This window comes from Mirounga angustirostris, unplaced genomic scaffold (genome assembly GCF_029215605.1).
Source record: "Mirounga angustirostris isolate CCGP_5_RB_7025 unplaced genomic scaffold, mMirAng1.0.hap1 SCAF_7, whole genome shotgun sequence".
NCBI lineage: Eukaryota > Metazoa > Chordata > Mammalia > Carnivora > Phocidae > Mirounga > Mirounga angustirostris.
The window spans coordinates 42,961,591-42,986,579 of record NW_026991715.1 but is presented as its reverse complement, the minus strand read 5'-3'; the positions used below and the strand labels follow the sequence as shown (position 1 = coordinate 42,986,579).

The following is a 24,989-nucleotide window of genomic DNA, read 5'->3' as shown; positions in this document are numbered from 1 at the left end:
AGAGCTTCAAAAATAAGAATATATATAGCTTACTAAGATTTACAGCAGGTCAGTGTTTACTTTCTTTTCAATCTGGAAGAAAAAACTAATCAGTCAATGGATTATAAGAGATAAGCCTCAAATAATTCTTAAATATCTTCACAGCTTCAAAATGACCACTGTCTATTTAGAGCTCATGGAAAATTGTCAGGAATGAGCCATAAAAATTTGTTAGCAATTTTACTCTAAAGCATTTATTAAAAATTACCTCAAAATTCTTTAAAGTTTTTCTCCATAACATTGGGTCTGAAGGTTCTAGTTGAAATACCCGGAGCATAACAAACAACAGATGAATACAAAATGTTCCACGCCCACAGCTGCAGTTCTAAAGAGTTAAAAGAGAACCTATTGGTAATAAATCTGTGGTTCTATTGGAATTCCTAAGATCACTTTTTTTATATTTCCAAGTTTAACGAAGTTTCTATTAATTTTCTTCATTCTTCTTTTTTTTTTTTAAAGATTTTATTTATTTATTTGACAGAGAGAGCGAGCGAGAGCAGGAACACAAGCACGGGGAGTGGGAGAGGGAGAAGCAGGCTTCCTGGTGAGCAGGGAGCCCGATGTGGGGCTCAATCCCAGGACCCTGGGATCATGACCTGAGCCAAAGGCAGACGCTTAACGACTGAGCCACCCAGGCACCCTGCTTCATTATTCTTATATAGTAAGATATATAAGGATATGTAAGAAAAGTCTACACTATGACTTAATCTCTTATTTTTGGTGAATTTATTAAATCAAATTTGTATTCTAAAGTATACTGAGTCATACTAGAGACGTTCACAAATACATTAAATAAAAATGTTTACTAGCACAAAATATATTTTAAATTCACTTTAGTTAACTAAAGAGAATTAACTGATCTAAATTTAAGAATGTTATAGTACATACATTTGAGTTAGTACTAGATACTAATAAAATGTAAAATGGTGAAAAATCCTACCTGAGGCCCGATAAACACCCGGTATTTATTGTCTGGGCTGTCTCCTCCAATCAGGAAAGAGTTGGGTCCTATTTGTTGCAGTAAGTACAGCCTGGCCCGCATAACTTTGTTTACACGGCGGTTTGTCTCCTCAGGGCTATATGGTGAGAAGCCATCTGGTGAAGGGGCTCTTCGAGGTGGTGTGATTCGCCCACTCTGAAACTTTACAGCATTGTTTTTCTATTAGGTAAATTGCTTACTTCTTGATAAGAAACATCTACCTAAAAAAGGGTCACACCAGATGGCCATGTGGCATTTTATATTCTGAAAAAATGCCCCAAAATAAGATGGGATAAAATGCATTTTGCAAATGCTTTTTATCTGACATATGCATCACAAGTAAACTTCTAAAATCTCAGTCATCCTTAAAACTAATGATAAACATTTGGCTGAGTGAGACAACCGTGTGGTAATTTTACAAAATGAAAATATTTGAGTTCTTTGAAAAGTACTATGTAAACCAAGGTTAAAAGCATAAAAATTCATCCATAAGCAAGCAAAATGATTTGTTTCTAGTGATAAAAATTAAACATCCAATTTCCTGGCTTCCACTTAATGTGTTACTAAATGCTCTTTTGCAATGGTAATTTATAAACACCACCATGGAATTCCTCCCATGGTACACTCTGTAGAGAACTAATGGCAAGTGACTTTCCCCAGATTAAGACATTTTACTGAAGGCTGACAAAATCTCCTGTGGTGAAGGTGATATATATCACTCATTCCACTCCACTGATTCCTCTAGAACTTGGTCTTTCTATATCAATGCCCAGTGGAAATTCTAGTTCTTTTGATGCCTGGTTTAATTGTTAAAGATAATAAATGTTGGTGAGAACATGAAGGATTAGAACCCTCATACAGTGCTGGTGGGAAAATAAAATGGTACAGCTGCTTTGGAAAACATGAGCCAGCAATTCCACTTCCAGGTATAAACCCAAGAGAAGTGAAAGATATGTACACAAACAGATTCGTATGCAAATGTTCCCAACAGGATTATTCATAATAACCAAAGAGTGGAAACAACCCAAACATCCATCAACTAACAAATGGATAAACCAAATGTGTATATCCATACAAAAGAATGCTATTCTATAATTAAAAATGGAGTACTTCCAAAAAGAATTACAGAGAATTGGGTCAATCGGAAATTAATTTTGAATGTTAAACAAACAAAAAAACCACAAGAATGATACTGCATAGCTAATATTTTTGTTAAGATATATACGTACATGGCAAAAATCAATGCATACATTGATAAACATATTTTGTGGGGGAAAAAACCCCAGAAAAACCAAGCAAAAACAAATGGGGTACTGATACAAGTTATACCATGGATGAACCTCGAAAACATAATGGTAGGTGAAAGAAACCAGTAACAAAACACCACATATACTGCATGATTCCATTTACTATTTATGAAATAACCAGAATAGGCAAATTATATATAGACTAAGAAAGCAGATTAATGGTTGCTGAGGGCTGGGCAGAGACTGCTAATTGGTCTGGGGTTTCTTTTTGAGGTGATGAAAATGTTTTAAAAGTTGACTGTAGTGATGGCTACAACTCTGAATAGACCAAAACCCAATGAATAGTACAATTTAAACAGGTGAATTGTACAGTATAGGAATTATATCTCAATCCGGCCATTTTTTTTAATAGGCAGTTATTAAAAAGTAAAAGAAAAAACAAGTATACATGTACATGTTATATGACCTAAGTATTCACTTCAGACTATGGATATGCTCACAGATGTGTAAAATGATGTATGTATAAAAAGTATGTTTGCAAGACTGCTTTTTGGTAATGAAAAGAAGGAATATACATGTCCCCATTAGTATGCAGTTCATTAAATAAACTGTGATTTATCCAGATAATGAAATGTTAACTTGGTGTTAAAAAAAAATGAGGGGTAACTTTGACTAACATATACCCTAAAGTGGGGGAGTGAAGGGGAAACTCAATTCTGTATATACTTGTGGTAGACTTTTATACTTTGATGGCTCCTATAAACCATACCTCCCAGTATTTATATCCTGTGTAGTCCCCCACCACACTGATTCTGGATATGCAACTAGCATGTAACTACCTTTGGGCAATAAGGCATTAGGAAACAAGGTAGCTTGATAAAAACTTCCACACTGGACTTGCCCTCTTGATATATCTTTTTTTGGCTTAGTAGAAATTTCTCTCATAGATCCAGAGGCTAGAAGTCCAAGAACAGGTGTCAGCAGGGTCCCCTCTGAGGACAGAGACAAAGAATCTGTTCCATGCTCTCTCCCAGCTTGCAAAACTTGGTGTTGCAACCCAACTTCCACAGTATGAGGAAGAGATGTCAACAGCCTCCAACTGTTCTGGCATCCCAGCTGAAGCACCAGACACATGAGTAAGGAAGCATCTTGGATATTCCAGCTTTAGCAGATACCATGGGGAACAGACATAAGTCATTCCTGCTGAGCCCCACCTAATTTGCAGATTCATGAGCAATAACAAGATTGTTCTTGTTTTAAGTTTAAAAAAAATAGCTCATTTAAAGATGTGTCAACATAAAGCCAATAAATACTGTTGGGTATCTTGGGCTTTAATGTAAAAAAAATTTACTTAAAATTTACTTCTGGAAGGATTTATATGCTGATCAAAGGAAAACCAAATCTCACCCTGTGGTCATGATCTTAGTCATTCTACCACCCACTCATTTGCTCTTTGCTCTTCAAGTTTAGAAAGTAAATTTTAACTTGCATTTCTGCCACTAGAAGTCTTACTCTCTCTCAGAAAGATAGTACCTATCATTTTGCAAATTTCTCTGATGTCTGATTTAATACAGAAGACAGCTGGATTCTCATCCATGTCTCTGCATTGAGTCTACTGTGATAATGAGGTTTTGGTTAAAGTACATGAAGAAAATGTGGCTTCACAAATATATGCAGCTGGAAAAGGTATTTTAAAAGACTCTTCCAATAATTGTGAACACTCTTCTTTGATACTAGTCCCAAGAAGACTGTGATATGGAATCTGAAACCACATCAACAAACTTTTCCTACTGTTACACATGAAAATCCAGATGGTCTATCTTACACAATGTGAATGGATCATTTACCTAAGGATGATTTTGTTTCATCATGCACTGGCCATTGGGAAAATATTGGTTCACCAAGTTATGCAGATCTCCTAAATGTTTACACATTTCACTGTGCAATACATTAAAAAAAAAATCACATTTGATAACATCACTGATCTCGTTAGAAAATTCAAGTATCGGGAAACTGTCAAGTTTACAGTGGTGGATATGAGTTTCCCAAAATTCTAATCTCACTGGTGAAAAAAACATTTCACTTGTCTTTCTTGAAGTTCCTTCCTTCACTTAACTCATCTTAAGGAAAATGTCTGCCAAAAATACCCCAATTTCTGTTGTCATAGCTTTAATTTAGGTGCGCTTTACCCTAAAGCTTTATATTTACCCACCACTGTAAATGTTAATGCAGTGAAAGAGGCAAATAACATCCAGTTTTATTACAAAACTTATTTTGATCTAATGGATCTACAGAAGGGGTCTCAGGACCTGCTCTCTTCCCCCAACCAAGGGTCTGTGGACCACACTTGGAGAAATGCTGCTCTAACAGATGGCTAGCCAATCTTTCCTGTGTTATAAATGTACCTAAAAATTGTAGAAACTTAACATACTTGTTGAAACATTAACTTACAGGCACTGGGGAAACTCTTTTTCTCCGAACTCCTGGAGATTCTGACTTCACTGAGCGACCTGATGGGGAGCTGCCAGGAGAAGGACTGCGTCGGCCTTTGGGAACGGGTGACGCGGGGCTCACCTGGCCCTCTCCTTGAGACTCAGTTGCCAAGTTGTGAATTTCAGAACCATCTCCTTTAATAGGGATTGGTTTTACCACCTAAATTAAAATCCCAACATTCTGATTACTTAAAAATAGAAAAAGTAAGTACATTTGAATACATCAGACCAAGAAATGAACTCAAGTTTTCATTATACAATATTATACAAACATAACAATTTATCAACTTTTATTTAGTATTACTTCAAATGATAAATGTTAAGACTATTTTTACCCCACAGATGTCATTCATTTAGGCTTTATCACTAAATTGTTACACATAATTTTAGAATTTAGTATTATCTGTTATTATGTGCCCTAAATCACTTAACATTCAAAATCAATAATCACAGGTTAATAAACAAATGTGCAAAATAAGCACTTTTACATTCAACTAGATTCAAGGAGATATTTTCTTTTTCATTTCTATTGAGAAAATACATGATCTTGAAAACAATAATGGGCATAATTTAAATGCCCAAATAGTCTGATTAATATAAAACCATTGTCTTTTTTTTTGCAATGTTTTATTACAGTAGCTTTAGACATGTATTTCAGAATCACCAATAGAAGCTACATATTTGAAGAGCAATCTCTTAAGCAGAAAGGCAGGTTGCAAGACCTGTTATTTCTCAGCAGACCTAATCTAGCTCTGACCAAAAGGTCAAACCCTGTAGCCTTACCTAACCTTCCCTGCCTTTCTCCCACTACTCTTCTACTGTTCTGCTAGCCAGCTGCTGTGCCTATCAAACATGACTAACCTGTCGTCTTACTGGGCTTTCACTCCCCCTCCCCCCACTCCACATCTTCAGCCTGCAGCGCACCAGACAGCATACCTTCACCTGGTGAAAAACCCCTATCTTTTAAGGCTCGGTTAAAATCCTATGTTTTACAAACGCCCTTAACTCTATCAGCCTGACATTTTTCTTTTTAAATTGTTACTGCTCTCTGCCTACTCCACACATTTGGCATACAGTCACAAACTGTTCTGTGGTATTTCATGCCTTTATTTTTATTTATAAGTTGCATTTTCTTAATTGGAGATGTTTATACCTCACGTTTCAAGAAGGACCTGATTTAATTTACATAAAACATAAAAACAAACAAAAGCAGACTTTCCAAGTAGACTATAAACTTAAGGGTAGTATGAAATCTGTAAACTATGAGATATAGGGTAGCATAACTGAACTTAAGGACTACATGTTGTCTTATTCCACACATCTCTTCCCTCTTTACCTGTGTCCTATATACAGATAATGTACTTGAGAAAAAAAAGAATTTGGCCTTAGATAACTGAATGTCCTAGTTTATATGTAATAAAGGATTGGCTTTATTGGCTTCTTTTCAAAAAGTTATGATTTCTGCTTTACGGTATTCTCAAAAGATTTGGACTCTCCACCAGTATAAGGAGCTCAAGAAAGCAGCACATCCACACTTCAGATGGTTTAAACTGCTCAAAGGTTCTTTATATTAACTGGGCAAAAATGTACCCCCTTCTATAAGATGTTTCAAAAGAACTTCCTCTTTTCTAAGATGAATTCCTGATTTCTTCATCTGCATCCTCTGACATGATTACTAAAACGGTCAGGGGTTCTCACTAAACTACTTCATATGAAAAACAAATGGAAGAAATGTGGAAGCTTAGCTGGAAAGGAAAGGACTCATGGGTAATATAGCAGCTTAGCTTAAAAACCTGGTATATAAAGGAGCAATTAAATATATTCTATATTAGCTCCATGGGTTAGCACCATTGGGTAGAATGTGCAAGACAGAATGCAGCTCAATGAGGGAAGTCTATGTGGCTTTTGAGCATTGGAAACATGGCTAATGTGGCTGAGGAACAAAATTTTTACTTATTCACATTTAATTAATTTATACTTGAAAAATAGGCAAGTGGGGGACACCTGGCTGGCTCAGTTGGTTAAGCGTCCCACTCTTGATTTCAGCTCAGTATGATCTCAGGGTTTTGAGATCGAACCCCATGTCGGGCTCTGGCACTGGGCATGAAGCCTGTTTAAGATTCTCTCTCCCTCTCCCTCTGCTCCTCCCACCCCCTTTCTCTCCCTCTCTTAAAAAAAAAAAAAAAAAAAGGCAAGTGGGATGCATGTAGGGCTAGATGATCATACAGCTGAAGGGTTTCAATTGTCGAATGAGTAGCTTGCCCAATAACTTTTATGATTATACCCACCATCCCTTGCCCTCCCCCAAGCCTAATAAATCTTAACTTGTCATCTTTACTTATAAAGAACAAACAAAAAGCAAATAAAAACTTGCTGATACAGACTGATACTGGGACACTTAATTAACAATTGAGATCTACTTCCTTTATTAGAAAGACAAGCACATTTCATAGTATTTGTCTACTTTAAAAGCAAATAACCATGGCAAAGGATAGAGTATGCCTTTCTTTCCTAATTCTATCAATCTAGGTTTTCTTTCCCCAAACTCTGGGCATCTTTTAAATTTACCTCAAACCCCATGAGTCTATTCAACCTTTCTGCTTTCCTGGATGATTTCTGGAACTCAGATCTTTGGATCCTACCTTAGAGAAAGAATATCAAAATAAAATGAGAAAAAATGCTTTTCTTTTTTAAAGCACAATATAAATCTCTACTAAAAGGATTTTAGCTACTGACAGTAGGGGGCAGTGTTGCTTTAAGCATTACCTCCCCAACCCAACCAGTTTAGTTTCTATAACAGTTTAAGGTGCTTAGTGAGCATAGTTTTAGCTGTATTTTGTTCCAAGTGGCTAGAATATCAAGCAAATGAAACGACTGCATTCAAAATCAAGAAGAAAAAAAGCTTAAAAGAGGATCTATTTATGCTTCATTTCCCACTTCCTCCTATGCTTTCTTCCTTACATCAGGTAACCCACAGCCACTTACCACAGGGCCTCTCCTATTTCTCCTTTCCAGCCACTCGTGCTTCCAGGCTGGCATACAGGTTGCCTTCAGTTTCTCCCTGATCATTCGTTCTTCTGGGCGATCGTCCATCTTGTGCAACCCCTTGAGAGTTTCTTTACTGTCCATCTCACGACTAAAATGGGAGAAAGAAGAATGAGATTAATATATAAAAAATAATTTCTAAGAACAAATAGTATTTTATACTTTCATTGGACATGTAACTACAAAGGTAACTGCTAAAAACCCCCCAATGATTTAAGCCAAGTATGAAAGTATCACTGTGAATCACATATACACTAATGTTCAATGCCGCATGATAATGTGAGTTTAATAATGCCTTTAAAAAGAAAGGTTCTATTTAGAAGGTACAGACTTACTAATAATACTAATGCAGACCTTTGTTCCCAGGTAGTTAACAAAATGGATCCCAAGACATTAAGTATGGCATTAACGAACACATTCGTGAACATTGCACTGTTTCCAATTACACCATTCTCACGTCCTGAAGTATTTAACAGATATTTAGAAGAGTATTTTACTACTCTAGGATTTCCAATAATTTAAGGATTTCCAGGATTTCCAATAATTTATCCCAGCATTTTCAGTAATTTAAGTCACTATAGATTGAATCTGGTGGATATGCTCATTTTCTGAAAAAAAGCTAAATAAATATTTAATAAGCTAAGTGTAACCTCACCCATATTCTATGATCCCACAATATTTGTTCAAAGCCTAAATAATTAAATTTATATTCTCCCAACAATAATTCCACATCAAAGCACTGGGGATACTCTGTATATAAAAAGTAAAAATTGGTACAAACATCTGACCTTTACTCCATAATATAGTGTGGAGTTATCAGAATAAAATAATGTGGAAGCTAGTAACTTGAGAATTAATTCTACAAAGCCTAAATGGTAAAGCATCCACTAATTTCAAATACACTTATATCCACATATGGATATATACAACAAATACAAAATGCATATGCATGGATTTTAAAACCTGTTTCATAAGGAAATAGTTAACGCATTTGTACTCTGGGAGAAGTAACAATTTAAAAAATACTAAGCTAACTTCAATAACTATTTTGGACATTCTATAAAGCTACAGAACAGTTACTTTTTTTTTTACACAGATAGGAAAAGGAAATACTCAAGGAAATACCAGAGACGATAACCGCAAGCTTATAAAAAATTAAATGCAAACTCCTCTAGGAATTTTCCAGCTAATTACAACCATAGAGCATCAGTATCTTCAGAGAACCAGCAAAAAAAAAAAACTACTTAAAACTAAATATGCACTAGAAAGGAAATCGTTAATTGGATTTCCTGAAGCATCAATTCTGTGAGGGCAGTAGAAATGAACAAGTTAAATACCCCTGTGCAGAGAAACTGGTCTAGATAGTTTTAGGAATGCAAAAGAGCACAAAACATTTGAAACTTGCAAATGGGCATTAAGAGCATATAGAAGAATATTTCCGCCATACAGGTATAAGAAAACTGTCGAAAAGAAAGAGCCTATATGAAAAGAAAAAAGGTAAATAAAGAATGGAAGGAAGGAAGGAGATTCTTTTATTTACTTAGAAGTGCCTGGCTCTTTTTCCTGCTCTGATTATAGTATAAAATATAACTTTTTGGGTGTCTAAGAGGAAGAGTAGAGAGGGAGGGAGGAGTGGGAAAGGAAGAGAGGACAGAAAGGGGAAAGAAAGGGAGAGGGAAAAAAGAGAATGAGAGAGAGAAGGAGTTGGGCGGGGGAGGACAAAGGGAAGGACAAGAAGGGAGGGAGGGTAGAGAAATGTTCTCCCAAAACTTTATCCTGCTCAGTTACTACTTACCCAGGGAAGCTCGGATTTACAGGCAACCCAATTTATGGGCTGATTGCATACCAAAAATTCACTTACAACTCTCTGGTTTGAAAAGCAAACACTTTCCCCTCCAGTAAAAATGTTGCAAGGCGTGGCTAGGTTCCCAGGCTAGTTCTCAAAAAATAAGTCACACTGCAGAACTGCAGTGCATTTTCACCCTAGAAGCTCCTGCACTCCTGGACACAGGAGCTTATCCTCCCTTTGGTCTTAAATGTCTCTCCTCCCCCAAATTTGTTTTATGAGTATCTCTTCTCCATTCTGTATTTTCAGTGTCTCTGTCCCTGGCACACACCCAAACACGGAGAAGACTCTCCCTGTCTAAACAAAGCTTCCTGATAATGTGGCCTCCTTAAAGTCGGCGTGATTTGCCTCTTTCCTTTCCACTTGTTGGAAAATACTGTAATCACTTAAACCAATTTCTTAATAAATAATAGGGGATAAGCATACTAGTACCTCAACTTTTACATACATACAAGATTATTTCTTCTGAACAAATGCAGTGAAATGGAATTGCTGGGTCAAATTTGTACACAAATTAAGATTTTTGGTGATACTGGCAAATTATCTTCAAGAAAATGTATCTTCTACTCTAACCCCCTAGGTCAAGTTGCCAACTTAGCTGGTCTGTACTAACAAAAGACTCCTAAGGAGGCTTCTTCACTTTGTAAATTTTTTTAAAAAGATTTTATTTATTTATTTGAGAGAGAGAGAGAGAAACAGCATGAAAGGGAAGAGGGTCAGAGGAAGAAGCAGGCTCTCCGCTGAGCCGGGTGCCCAATGTGGGACTCGATCCCAGGACTCCGGGATCATGACCTGAACCAAAGGCAGTCGCTTAACCCACTGAGCCACCCAGGTGCCCTTTCACTTTGAATCTTACTCCAATCCAGGCTTCACAGAGCAGCCAGGGTTACTTCCTCTATTAAAACCCTCCAGGGGCGCCTGGGTGGCTCAGTCGGTTAAGCGGCTGCCTTCGGCTCAGGTCATGATCCCAGGGTCCTGGGATCGAGCCCCACATCGGGCTCCCTGCTCAGCAGAGAGCCTGCTTCTCCCTTTCCCTCTGCCTGCCGCTCTGCCTACTTGTGCTATCTCTCTGTCAAATAAATAAATTAAAACAAAAACAAACCCTCCAGTGGTATCCCCCTGGGTTGGACTAAAATTCAAAATGTTTAACAGGTCCTATGTGGCCATGCACCACCTTGTCTTATCTCAACTGAAGTCACTTAGACCCTCACCCTGCTCCTTGTGTTTCTTCCACTGCCTGAAAAACTCCAACATCGCTCCTCCTCAAGACTTTTGCACAGACTGTTTCTTGTCTACTTTTCATCTCGTTCATTTCTACTCACTTTTCAACTTTTCTTCTACACCTCAGAGATGGTCCCAATGTCGGTTAGGAATCCCTAGTTACATTCCTTCACAGCACTGTACTTTTCCTTTAAAGTGCTCATTGCAATTTGCAAACCTATTTCCCCACCATGAACTATAAATTCCATGAAGGCAGGGACCAGTGTTTTATCCATCATTATATATTCAACATCTAACAGTGTCTGGCTTATGATGGGTTTCAAAGCATATATTAAATGAATAATCATTTATTAACAACTTTGCCAGCCCTAAGGACATTCCTAGTTTTAAAATTTAATGATTACTCACGTTAATCTTTTTACAAAGTTCTGTATTTAATTAAGATTATATTTGTAATTTAGATTTTATTCAGTAGAGCAATTTTTGTTGTTCCTAAATTAATCTGCAAATATAAAACAAAAAGTTATTTCTAATGTTTTCTTAAATAATAATCATATATCACTAATTCTAAAATGTGTATTTTTTTTGCATTTTACTATCTGTGAAATCTGAATGCTGCTTAGAATCAAATGCTGTAATTTATGGTAGGGTTTATATAAGATAATGGTTCAATTTATAACCAATGGGATCTTATATTCAATGAAATATACAGTAAATCCTATTCTTCTTGCTAGGAACAAAATCATGTGTGTATGTATATAGCATTCATGTATCTTCTTATCCAATTAATACTATAGCTATAACAGGAAACATCTTTTCTTCTAAAACACAAACTAATCTAAACAGACAGTTGCTAAATCACCAGGAGATTAGAGGGCCTCTAATTCATTTTGGTTAAACATGAGTGTTTTGGAGAGTTATTTTTGCATTAGTACCTACAACCAATACCTGTTATTGTAACTAAAGTAATAGCTTGTACATTTCTGACTCTTTGACAAAACAAACATACATATTTTGAGAAACCACTTTGAAGACTTTAAAAATAAATGAAATTTTTGGGGCGCCTGGGTGGCTTAGTCGTTAAGCGTCTGCCTTTGGCTCAGGTCATGATCCCAGGGTCCTGGGATCGAGCCCCGCATCGGGCTCCCTGCTCGTCAGGAAGCCTGCTTCTCCCTCTCCCACTCCCCCTGCTTGTGTTCCCTCTCTCGCTGTGTCTCCCTCTGTCAAATAAATAAATTCTTTAAAAAAAAAAATGAAATTTTAGCCAGACAGATATGAGAAACTTAAACATTGTTACAAACTAAGCTTTATCTTCCTCTCCTGTTTATTTACAAAACATTTTTCTTGCTTTTTTTGGTTCTAAACATTCCTCAGAATGAATCTTTGATCAACCTAGAGCTTCAAAGCACCTTTCTTCTCTGAGGTTAGGCTTCTTGTTCTGGTCCCTTTGTAGACCTACAGAATTTACCTGCTAACAGATGAGATGGTTCAATGGTCCCTTCTTAATGAAGTCACTGGTCCTCTGACTACCTGTGGTAGCAACTATTGTTGACTGGACTGCCACTCTTGTAGCTCTCCTCTCCCTGAACTTCTAGGAGGTGATTTTTTCCCCAGTTCTGCTTCTAACTCTCTGACTGACCTCACTGGTATCATATACCAGACCCTCTTCCCGGAGCCCCTTCAACACTAGCCACCACTTCTCGAAGCACTAAAATACTCTTCTGTAGCACACCAAGGTACTTCATACCTCTCTGCTATTGCAGATGATTTTTTTTTCCCTGACAGAACTACCCTATCATCTTACATGTCTTCAGTAAAGAATTTCCTACTACCATTCTATAGCAGTTGCCACTCCCTCCCCACTGAGTTAATATTAATTATAATACATTATAAAGTTGAGTATTAGTTTAAGTATCTGCTTCTCTCACCACACTGGGAGTTTTTCTGGGACAGGTTACAACATCCTACTCATTTTTCTATCATCAGTAGCAAATGTCCTCTACAGGCCACAAAAGGCACATGAACCAAAGCCAGAGGGCCTATCCAGCCATAGCCACCTCCCCTTCCAAGGATGGTGCCTGATTCTCGGGAGCACCGTGCTTTATACATTTGAACCCATCCTGCAGTCCACAGTTGGCCAGTGCAAGAATGTGCCCTGGTCCAAAGACCCTCTAAACCAGATGGTACTGTACATTTTAACCATATCTGCCCAGTATGGGTATGTGACTGCAAGATACACAGATAGTGTCACTACAGGAAAAATGGCATCGAAATAGAGAAAAAGAGCAAAGCAGTAAGTAGGAACAATAAGACAGAAATAAGAGAGAAGAAAGAGAAATCAGAAGATGTGGTTGGCAATGGAAGGAAGGGAAAAAGCAATGCAAATAAACTTAAGAGTTGTACCTGGGCCACATGATATGCTGTTAACAATGATCAGAGCTACTTTTAAACTTCCCTGGGTGGTGAATAACCAAGTTCTCCAGAGGCCACATGTATGCGCTGCCTTGGAGGAAACTTCTTGGGTCCATTTTACATTGCACTGAAATAAACCCTAATATGTCTCTCTTCCCTGTATCCCCAAAGAGCCTGACTACAGCATTAATACAGCACACTGCTCTGGCACACACAAGATATTAGAAAAACATTCAAAAATAGAATTCTATCAAGTTAAATATGATTTTTAAAAGGTATTTCTTAAATGGTTCATTTTTACCATGGAAATATGTATGTCAGTCAACAACAAGTGATACGGAGAAATAGCTGCCAGACTTACATCATAATAGAAAAAAATTAATGTTACATGCCAGGCAAGGTGTTAGGTGCTTTATAGATATTTACGTGTACTTCACCCTCCCAATAACCCTATGAGGTTGTTACCATCTGAGGCTTGGAGAGGCTGATTTACATGCTTGGGGTCACACAGTTTATAAGGAGCAAGAGCAAGATTCAAACCCCAGTCAATCTGACTCTTGTCTGCTATGGCAGGTCACTGTCAACTCTGATTTGGTTTTACAATGACTCAACATCAGGTATCTGTGCTGTGACAAAGAGAACATATAATGGGGTGAATTATTACTTAACCCCATTATCTAGCTGATGAGAATACAAAGTTTAAACTAGTTTTTACAATGGTGACTATTATAAGAATTAAAAAAGCACATTAATTCTCTTCATTAATAGAGCACTTCACTGTAATAAGAGTATGTAATGACCATATGAAACCTTTCTAGAAACTAATGGAGTTTAACTTTAGTATATATAAACATTTCCAGAACAGTTCACATTATGGATAACTTTACATAGAAACTCAATTCTGTCCGTGTCCAAGGAATCTCAAGGAACCCTGGAAAATACACTGAAATGTCTGGGATAGGCACAATTCAGAGCCACCCAACTGAGGTCTACTTGGGAAGTTCTCAAAAGAGGAGGAAATCATATATTAAAACCCACAAGCTTTGTGACCAAGGGGAGAGAAGAGCAAGGGAGGAACTATCTTCCAAAATAAGACTCGTCTATTGTGGGATCCTTAAAATTTGAGTTTCCAGGTAAAAGTCAAGAGAAGGAAGGACTTCGGTAAGAATGGGGAGAGTGTGTGGTGAAGCATAAGGCTAACAACAGAGGCTAACAATCCCTTACCATGGACAGGGCACTGTGCTAACAGCTCCACATGGGTCACCTCAGTCAATTCTCATGACTTGGGACTTTTACTATCCCAATGGCAGATAAGAAAAAACAAACAAGGAGGTTAAGTTGTGTCCAAGGTGACAAAGTCTGTATGTGAAAAATACAGGATTGAAACCCAGACAGGAATAATTCCACAGTCTCTTATATCTTACAGGTCAAAAGGGAAATGAGTATTTACAAGTGCTTAAAATTTGTTGACCAAGATCTGAGGCCAAAATATCTGTAAAAACTATTTTCCCATAAGATAATTTCTTGAGAGATATGCGCTACTACTGGCGTTTTCCCTCTTCTGAGCAGGAAGAATGAAATAAAATCAATGGTCCGTCCAACCCTTCCATCTTTATAATACAACAACCACAACTTATCTAATTTTACGTAAAAAATAATAGTATATAAAGTGGCTCACGTGTGTATGATAATTAGTCCCCAAAAGGCTTTATTCCAACTTATGCTCAGTAATATTTGACCCCGAAAACCAATGATGGCACGACTCCTATTTATTTACAATGAGAAACAGGCAATTGCTTTTTCCCCATAAAGAGTAACCATGTACTCTTTGTCACAACAAAGGACTATTGATTTCTTATATGGATATGGCCATGGTATAATCAGTGTTATAATATGTGGAATCACTATCAGAAGTTTTTACTGGGGAGGGGGGCAGCTATTTCTAGTATTGTACAAATCTTCCTATTTAGTCCTTTGAGGGATACAGGCACAGAATCTCACCCTTAAAAAGCCCATGTTCTGGTTAACAACATCAAAGGTTAAATAATAAGGAGACCAAATAACAAAGACAATAATATAACTTATTGTCAACAATGATTATAAGTAGTTTAATACCACCTTAGTGATTTTGACTGATTCTATTTATAAATTATTCCAAATTATCTGTACATACTAAAATTCAGTTTATCTGACCTCATGGATTAGTTTCTGTTAAAATGGCACTTCATCTGAGTTTTAAGATTAAAATTATTCAGCAAAAATTACAAGATTTTGAAAAGTTGGACATGGTATAGAAACGTGAAGAGTATATATGAAATTAACCAAAATTAAACTGATAGAATATATTAATGGGTAAACATACTGCAATTGCTTGTTCACTTGCTGACTTAGGCCACTGCAGACAAGTAAGTGCATTCCCCTGGCATGTCCTGCAGCTACCAACAGAGGGCACCCGCAGCAACAGATGCTCTGGGCTCCATAAATAATTGCTGATTCAGAGTCAGAAGTAGCTGGTTATCATTTCTAATAAACAAATTATCTGGGAAATAACACTGCAGGTGTAGTACCCAGCAGACACACACAGCCTATTTTTTAACCCATAACTTCTACCATCAATTAGTATCTCTGGGACATAAAAACAATTTCAAAGAGAACAAGAAGAATATTCAAAAGGTTTTCTGACTTCTAAATTAGTAATTTGTAAAATATTAGCTCAACAATCATTATGCAAATATAGTAACAGGGAGTTTACAAAAAGCAAAGAGCTACTAGACAGTATCAAAGCATCAAAGCATTTAAAAAATATTTATTTATTTTGGGGGGGGCAGAGGGAGAGGGAGTCTTTTTTTTTTTTTAAAGATTTTTATTTATTTATTTGAGACAGACAGAATGAGAAACAGAGAGCATGAGAGGGAGGAGGGTCAGAGGGAGAAGCAGACTCCCTGCTGAGCAGGGAGCCCGATGCGGGACTCGATCCCGGGACTCCGGGATCATGACCTGAGCCGAAGGCAGGTGCTTAACCAACTGAGCCACCCAGGTGCCCGGGAGAGGGAGTCTTAAGCGGACTCTCACAACCCTGAGATCACGACCTGATCCAAAACCAAAAGTTGGACACTTAACCGAATGCGCCACTGAGAAGAGACGCCCCAGTATCAAAGCATTTGTAAAGGTAGCAACTCCATATGGAATTTTTTTGGCAGTCAATTACCTATGACCTAGTCTATGGAGTAAACTCAAAGGCTCCTTTTAGAGAATTCAAGTGAATCAAAAAGAAAAGTGTATTTTGGGACACCTGGCTGGCTTAGTCAGTGGAACATGGGACTCTTGATCTTGGGGTTTTAAGTTCGAGCCCCACAATGGGTGTAGAGATCACTTAAAAATAAATCTTAAAAAAAAAAAGTGTATTTTAAACTACATGGTTCTACATTATATGTTCTTATATATGTGATAAATATGTATGGATATATTTAAAGAAATTGATACTCTACGAACACTGAATAAATTCTAAGGGATTGATAAGTGAATTATTACTGGTAATTATAACTTTTAAATTCAGACACCATTAAAAATATTTTTTAATGTACGTAACATATATTATTAAGTGAAGAAAGAAAAGATTCTAGGTTGTTTTCTTTTATGAACTGTATTTTTGTTTAATTCTACTCAAAACTGTTTTATGATTAAAAGGCACCTTTCTTGATCACATCTCCATAGCAATATTCAAATACAAGTTTGATAAAACTGCTTTGCAGGAAAAATAAATCTTGTGTAATTAACACACAAGCCTTTGGATGGACTTCAGTAACTTTCAAAGTTACTGACATACTGAAGGTAAAACACCAAGGTTGGACTTTCAGGTAGACACGTTTATACATGAGTAAATATCATCAAACTAAAGGGGCTGTGTTTCCTGTGCCTAAGAACCACATAAACCAAGAACAAAATACAGTGAAAAATTATGTTCAAAATCACTCTTAACACTTGCCTAGTCGCAGGAAGAATATAAAGCAGCAATGCAAAAACTTGGTTAAGAAGTTTCCTTGGTACATCTGTATCTCTCAGAAATGTAATGGCAGATTCCATTAAAAACTACTACATTTAAATTAATTAATTTACCACAAACAGATCAGTCTAATATGCATTACTGATGACATTACGTGGTAATGGAACTGTGATATTCTATCCAAATCTGGAAAAATTACTCTTCCTTCTAAATGTGCTAATAGATGAATCTGAAAATACATTTACATCAATTGAAAATAATTATATATACTTTATCAAGTCAGAGGATATGTAAGATAATAATCACATGTACTGACAAATGTGTAACTGACTGGTCAAGAAAATGTCTACAATAGAAGTTAAAACCTGTCAGGAGGCAATTAAGAATTTAAAGAAAACTAAAGGAAATAAGACAAGTCAAGTTAGTAATCAAGTTAGTAAGGAAGTAAAAATCCTACAAGATTAGCAATTTGAAATCAGAAAATATGTTCGTAAAAAAGCATTCAAAGAGAAAAAGCAGAGACAGTGAAGGTAGACATCTTTTCAAGGTAACACCCCTTATGTATCAGCATAAAAAACAAATCAGACTAAAGTGAAACACATGCTTTCAGTTCTGTAATGACTCAAGTTCAGTGTAAAATGAAATGGTAATATTTATGGTAGACAAGTGAAAATTGTAAAAATGGTCAGAAGTGAACAGAAATGAGTTTTGTGATTTTCTAAGATGCACCAAACTCACAAAATACATGAAAATCTTACTGAGAGAAAAACAATGAATGCTACTCTTCTAGCAATGACAGACAAAACAAATGGACCGAAAAGTTAACTAGCTGCCAGTGGAATGTTTCTTAGTTTTCAAAAATATTTTTTTTTACTCATCAAAGTAATGACCTTTGTAACAATATTTCCAGGGAGAAAGATTCACGTTATTCTTTTCTTCGCACCCACAAACGTGGGACATCTACCAGGCTTAACGTAAACTTTAGTTTCTGACAGCCAGTAACAAAGGGAGTTTAAGACGAATATGGTCCCATTTTTCATTTGCTCCTTTCCAGCAAAAACCCATGAAAGCTTCAAAAACTTTTTATCCTGTAGGTTTGTATTCTTTTGATATTCACTGCTAAAAATTCCACTGTTTATTCTTCCTTTGTGTGTCCTTGATACTTGACAAAGAACCTTTAGAAACCTTTGAAAAAAATGGGACGTTTGAGCATCCTCTTCCTTAACTGTTGAACATAGATCAGTAAGCAAGGAAAAGGATGCTAATATTTTATAGTATTTGGCTAAATGTGTATTTCCTTTCAAGAATTCCCCTTTTGTGCTACTTAACAGATCTAGGGTTGGGAATGTCTAAATGACAAATGATGCAAAAGTATAGTGAGCTTTTACAATACATTAGAGAAGTAGATTGGAACTCCCTATACCACTACCGTGAGACAGTTTCCAGCAAAGCACTGTGTGTCCTGTCCTCCATCTAGTACATAGTTCATGGTACAAAGCAGGTAAGAGGGCAGGGGGTTGTTGGAAGGGATGGCTGTTCCTTCACCATTTTGCTTTTCATCAAAAAGATCCCAAATCAATGTTATATGGAAGTTCTTCTGTATGCTTTTCTTTGGAACCTTCTTCAGTGGGTGTGCAACTGCATTTTTACTATGTCAGTTATTTTTCAAAAAACATGGCAGCTTAGTTTGAGTATTCTTTTAAGAGATCAAGTGAGTAAGACTAATAATTGGGAAATTGGTCTGTTACTGTACATATTCCCCTCTTTTAAGAAAAGTTCGTTTACAGTTAAAAATATAACATTGTGAGTGAATGCCATTGATGTTAATAAAAACCCTTGGGCTGTTTTTAATGTTCCCAGATTAATGGAGAAGAGAGTATAGCACTGGATTACAGCACAAAGCGCTCTTACAGCCTTTGCTAGGAGAATGATTTCTTTCAAATACTGCAGAACAGCTGATAGTATTTCTAAAGTACTTCCTTCTAGCTGGTGGAAAGGCATGTTAACTGGGATGCTCAGAATGAGGAAGAATGACTTCCTGACAAATGCTGCTTTTCTTCTTTATGCTTTTAATACTAGAAAACCACTCTGTTCAATGAATGTTGGCACGTCTACTACATGGAAGCTCTGAGCTAGGCAAGAGACATAGATATACAAAGTGGGATAAAGAAACAAAAGATAAATAAGATAGGACCTCTATTCCTCCAGGTGCTTAGTCTAGCACAAGAGAGAAAGTAAGATGCCATCTCTCCTATAATGAAGTATTTTAATATATCATAAACAGTTGCAAGGATGGAGTGGATATCCATCCTTAATTTTATCTAGGGGAATCCTGGAAAGATCCACAGAGGAGGTCATACCTGAATAATTTTAAAGGAAAGAACAGGATTGGCAGGCATGGTACTGATGAAGACTGAAAGATTTTCTAGACAAAAGATATAACTTTGGTAAAAACAATGTTCTATAAAATATTAAACAATTTATGATTCTGCTGTTAGGAAACGCGAGATAAGATGAAGTTAAACAGGTTATTTAAAAACCTATGTGCACTTCATTTTCCAAGGGCGGGGGGAAGAAGGTACACAGCATTCCTTACACATATTTGGCACAGAAGTCCCTTTCAGCAGAACACCTTTGATAGAGTAGTGGTTCTGGGGATATACTGTGAGAAATCTGTACTGAATCATCTTTACAATCCCTTCTGGCTCAAATTAGTATGTCTAAGAAGAATCCAGAGAAGAAACTGTCTTACTGTCTTAATATAAGACTTCTCAAGCTATCACAAAATTCAGCATGTTTTTAGTGCAACTAAGGCTCTAAGAATTTAAAATATGGGGGGGAAAAGATTACCCTACAGCCAGCTTCAGAGATGGGTAAAATCACCTGATACGAACCCATCCTAAGAGAAGAGGGTGTCACATATTCAAACTTCGCCTTGTCTAACTATTAGCAGAGGCCCGAGTTTGTCACTAAGATTTGCCCCTGTCTACTCACTCTTTGTCAAGGACTTGGGTGAAGATGAGACATCAGCCAAAGGAAAAAAACAAAAAACCTGACAAGCCATTTTCTCTCATCTCCACATGCCTCGAGTAAAGCCCCAGAATGTGAAATAAAATAGGGACCTGGGGCACAGTCTTCACTTCACTGCAAACTCCCAAAGCTCTGGCACAGTGGGATCACTCTTGTGTCGTTGGCACTGATAGCCGTGTTCCTGGCAGTGACTGGTGGGAAGGCGGTCAGAGCAGAAAGAGTGTCAGTACCCAGGAAAAGCAGTGAGACCAATGTGGCTGGAGGAAGCAAAGGCAATGGACAAGGAGGCAGCACTGTCCAGAGACAGCTACAGGGCAACAGACCAAATGCATTCATGAGCCATGTCAGACCCGCACTGGGGAGTTAAAAAGTATTGTGAGGGGTGGCTGGGTGGGGTGTCTTAGGGGTACTGATGGGGGCAAAAGCCACTCAAACCAGTAAAATCTGGGTTGTACACACAACAAAACCAAAAAGACTTTTTATTCACTAGAGAGGACATAATTTGAAGGATATGTTTCTAGGATAGGGTAGAAACAGAAGTCGTAACCACACACATAATCAAAAAGTATGGCACAGTGATAAGGGGAATGAACTCTGGAGCTAAACTGCCTGGGTTCAAATCCAAGATCTGACACTATTAGCTATGGCTTTGGCCCAAGGTATTTACCTTCTCTGTACCTCAACTTCCTCACTGTAAAATGGGGATAATAATATCTACCATATAGTGTGACTAGTAGGATTAAATAAGTTAATATACATGTAGAGTGCCTAAAAGGGTTTCTTCTGCAAAACGGAGATAGGTATTATTTATGATGCACTTTCCTATGTGCCTTTCACTGTTTTAAGCCCTTTGCATATAGTTCTCATCTCACAGAATGTTAAAGTGAATGAACATGAATGAAGCACTCAACAAGTGCCAATTACATGGTAGGGACCCAAATAAATTTAACTACTAAAATTACCTATTATTATTCATGATGTTGATGTTGATTAAAGCTACTCTTTAGGGAGCACCTCCTCTGTACTAGGTACTATGCTAGATGTTGTCCATATAGTGGCTCTAATTCTCACCACGGCTATAAGATGAAACACACCATCTTCATGGTGGGCACAAAGAAACTCTTGCAGAAAGATCAACTAACTTGACTAGGAATTCATAGTAAGTGGGATTTCCGAGTTTTAAAACTGGGTTTCTTTGGCCTCAAAGTCCCATCCTCCTCCTTGCACACTATGTTGATTCATATTTTCTTTTAACAATACATTAGTTGAAAAACAGATGAAAATAGCAAAATACAACTTTTTTCTAGTTTTAGGAGGTAACTGCTGTACAATTCTACCAGGTAGTCTGCTATCTGTGGGGTGCCAGGAGGGAGGCAGGGGGACAAGGAGGCCTCCAACTGTTTGTTTAATATTTGTTCCTGTAAAGTATACACATTCACATACCCAACTGCAGCAAAAATTGTAAAATATTAACATTTATTAAATACAGGCAAAAGTTTTATGGCTGTTCATTATACTATGCCCTAATATTTTTCCCTCTGTATTTTTCTATATGGCCGAAATCTTTAAAAATAGGCACATGCTCCGGAACTACTACTCTCTACATTGTGGGAGGCTTCAAGAACCAAAGAATAAAAGGATCGGGGAGTTTGGAGATTCACAGTCAAGTCCTAACTGCCATTAACCAGCTACATGAGTGTCAGTAATTCACAACCTTTCTGGAATTCCAGAATTTACCAAATCAGATCAGACTACAAGGCAATACTTCAGGGCCATCCAATGTGAACATTATGACTCATTTATTAATGCCACTACATACATGCTGTAGTCCTGCAAGGGAAATATTAATATCAAAAAAGATAAACCTCAACACGACTCATAAACTCCCTTATTCGTTAAATCTGAAGAGTACCTTCTAATAGTTTATTTGTGTAAATATTCTTTGCTACTCCTACGATCCAGTGGCTCCCAGTATTTTAAAATGTGAGAATCCTTTCTTAACATCACTAGCACCATCATCAGCAAAGTACGTACGTGGATCCGCAGACCCTGTGAAAACTTCGGCTAGGAAATACTAAACTTTCAGACTCTGTATACTTGATGGTCACTACCATAAAAGCAATAAACCTAATTATGAAAAGGGGTGAGTATTATATTTAAAAGACTATCAGAGCTCTCTCAGAAATGTCAAACTGTCAGGACAAACATTCAAGAAAGGAGAGACCAAAAAACATGGATTTTTAGGTTGTTTTACATTAAAAATTCTTCTGGGTTTTTGTTTTTTTTTTTTAATGAATTAACCACAAATTTCTCTTTCTTAAAAGACACAACCATTTTTGCATATTTAAGTGCTATAAGTCAAAATGATGTGAAGTAGTGGCCAGAAATAAGAAATGAAGCATGGATGCTTTGTGGCCAAGTCTCAGCTGCACTTACGACAATGGCCAAGCTGAATCCTAACTCCCATGGTTCCAGGGCTCTCTGCAGCCACACATCCTGTTTTTTTCATAATCTGGTGTCATAATTTCAGAAGTGCTTGGTCTGTGTCATAAAAGTGATGGTTTGCTTTTTTAAAATGAAGAAAAGCTGGGATATGTTAATATTTAATGTGTCATTTTGCATACTAACCTGAAAACCCAATTACTGCTAAAACATTTGTATTTTGTATTATTAAAAATTATGTGTTTTGCAGGGTGCCTGGGTGGCTCAGTCAGTTGGGCACCCAACTCTTGATTTCAGCTCAGGGATCTCAGAGTCATGGGATCAAGCCCCATGTCGGCAGGCTCTGCACTCAGCAGGGAGTCTGCTTGAGATTCTCTCTCCCTCTCTTCCTTCTGTCCCTCCCCACCAGCTCGTGAACTCTCTCTCTCTCAAATTAAAAAAATATATATGTTTTCAGAGACTATGTATCATTCATTCAGCTAATTATCACTCCTTACTTATGTAATAAGATTAGACATCACTATAATTTATTTTTTAAGATCTACTCTCTTAGCTGCAATTTATTCTTTAAACTGAAAACGTGACTAACCTTTGGTTAATTACATCTGGTATTTAGGACACAAGCTTGACATGTTTGGATTAGACAAGATAAACATTTTATATGGAATAAATTCTAATGCCCTACACTGTATATTTTTTTGGTTTTCAGTTCAGGATTTTAATATAAAATATCATTCCTCAGTGGGCTGTACAATTAATCCGTCTATAACAGCAAGTAATAAATCAATGTGTCATACAGTCTTGCTCCTCTTGAAAAAAATCACTCTCTACTTACACAGTCCAGTAAACAAGTGGGAAAAGCTGCAAATGTTTGATGCCTAGCAATAAATTAAGCCAAAACACCATAAATGTGCCAATAAACTATAAATAATGGCCATGTAAAATTCTCAAATAAAATCTTTTAATTCTGTTACTGTGTGTTTGCTAGTGTTCATGTTCTCAGCCTTTCACTGATGAGATAACATCTTGTTCATAACTACCAAAAGTACCATATGGATTACTGTGAAAGAGGTATTTGGATTTCCAACTTGACTTCAGGAATCTCCCCAGATGACCTACGGCCAAGTTGTGATCAAATAATCTCTGTACTAATATTATTCTCCAGGTGACTGAGGTCTCCCCACCAGATGTTGAGACCAATGTCATATGTTCCTTGCTCCCCTTCAGTTATTCGTTGGAATAATTTCTTTCCAGCCATTTGTTCACCTATTCCCACTCAAGGAGTGTACACATACCCATCTTAAAACAAAACAGAAAACTTTGGGCCAATCAATACATTAAAATCATGTGAAGGTTTTGAAACTTGCAAAGCGCTGATCATGTTTATGTTTGTTTTATTTTCTACAACTGGTTTTGGAGGCACAAACTTCCTCTAAGAATACTAGGCACCCTATTTAATCCATTAGATGATGATATCAGGAGTGAACCTAACTTCTTTGTTCACTGGCTGGCATAAGCTACCTATTTGTAGTTGAAAAAAAGTAAGAATTCAAAGTGAAGCAGAACATTCTAGAATGGAATGACAGGGAAGGGGAAAAAAAAATCCTCATTCAGTAGGTGGCACTCTTTCCTTAAAAATATAACTTAGGCGAATATTAATATCAAAGATGTCATCCGCCCCTCGAATCACTTTAAAGACATATTAATTCTGATATCCTGTTCCAAATATAGTCTGAATTATTACTTTCTACCTAAATAATGTCTTCCTCATTTCAACAGAAATGGAGGTGTTCATAAATATGCCAATTTTTTTTTCACTGTAGCAAAAGCTACAATTTAGAAGAACCAAATAATTGCGTTTATTTTAAAATGGCAGGTTCTGACTTATGACTTAGCCTGGTATATGCCTCAAAAGACAGTCATTATAACCATTTCTAATTTTAATGAATTCAGTTATAAAAAGAATAATCTGAATGGAAATGGGGCAAAAGACTGTACTTATATAAATTATATTATTGTGTTTATTGCTGTTTAAAAACGTGGCAGCATCTCTTTTTCATAAGCATGCATATGAATATTCCCTTTACTTGGAGTAACTTCGACTCAATTCATACCATTCTGGCTGATACTCAACCTCAAAACTTTTAAGTTGAAAAATGGGAACAAAGCTGACAATAAAATGTAATTTATCTACAATACAGAAGAAGGAAAAGATAAAAATAAAATTTGTCTA

General features: G+C 36.8%; 1 protein-coding gene and 1 long non-coding RNA gene across 2 annotated transcripts in view; one reads left to right on the top strand and one right to left on the bottom strand.

Annotated features, from left to right (window-relative positions):
* The window catches only part of LOC135365383 (uncharacterized), a 74,877-nt gene extending 70,025 nt beyond the window's left edge, over nt 1-4,852 (top strand). Inside the window, exon 3 of the long non-coding RNA XR_010413072.1 lies at nt 4,719-4,852. This is a non-coding gene — a long non-coding RNA (uncharacterized LOC135365383). The remainder of the gene's footprint in view (nt 1-4,718) is intronic.
* Nucleotides 1-24,989, bottom strand: part of MAP3K1 (mitogen-activated protein kinase kinase kinase 1) — a 75,194-nt gene that overhangs the window by 25,416 nt on the left and 24,789 nt on the right. The window contains exons 2-5 of the mRNA XM_045895085.2: nt 7,743-7,893; nt 4,717-4,917; nt 980-1,180; nt 248-364 (exon numbers count right to left, since the gene is read on the bottom strand). Coding sequence (XP_045751041.1) covers nt 248-364; nt 980-1,180; nt 4,717-4,917; nt 7,743-7,893 — 670 coding nt within the window. The remainder of the gene's footprint in view (nt 1-247; nt 365-979; nt 1,181-4,716; nt 4,918-7,742; nt 7,894-24,989) is intronic.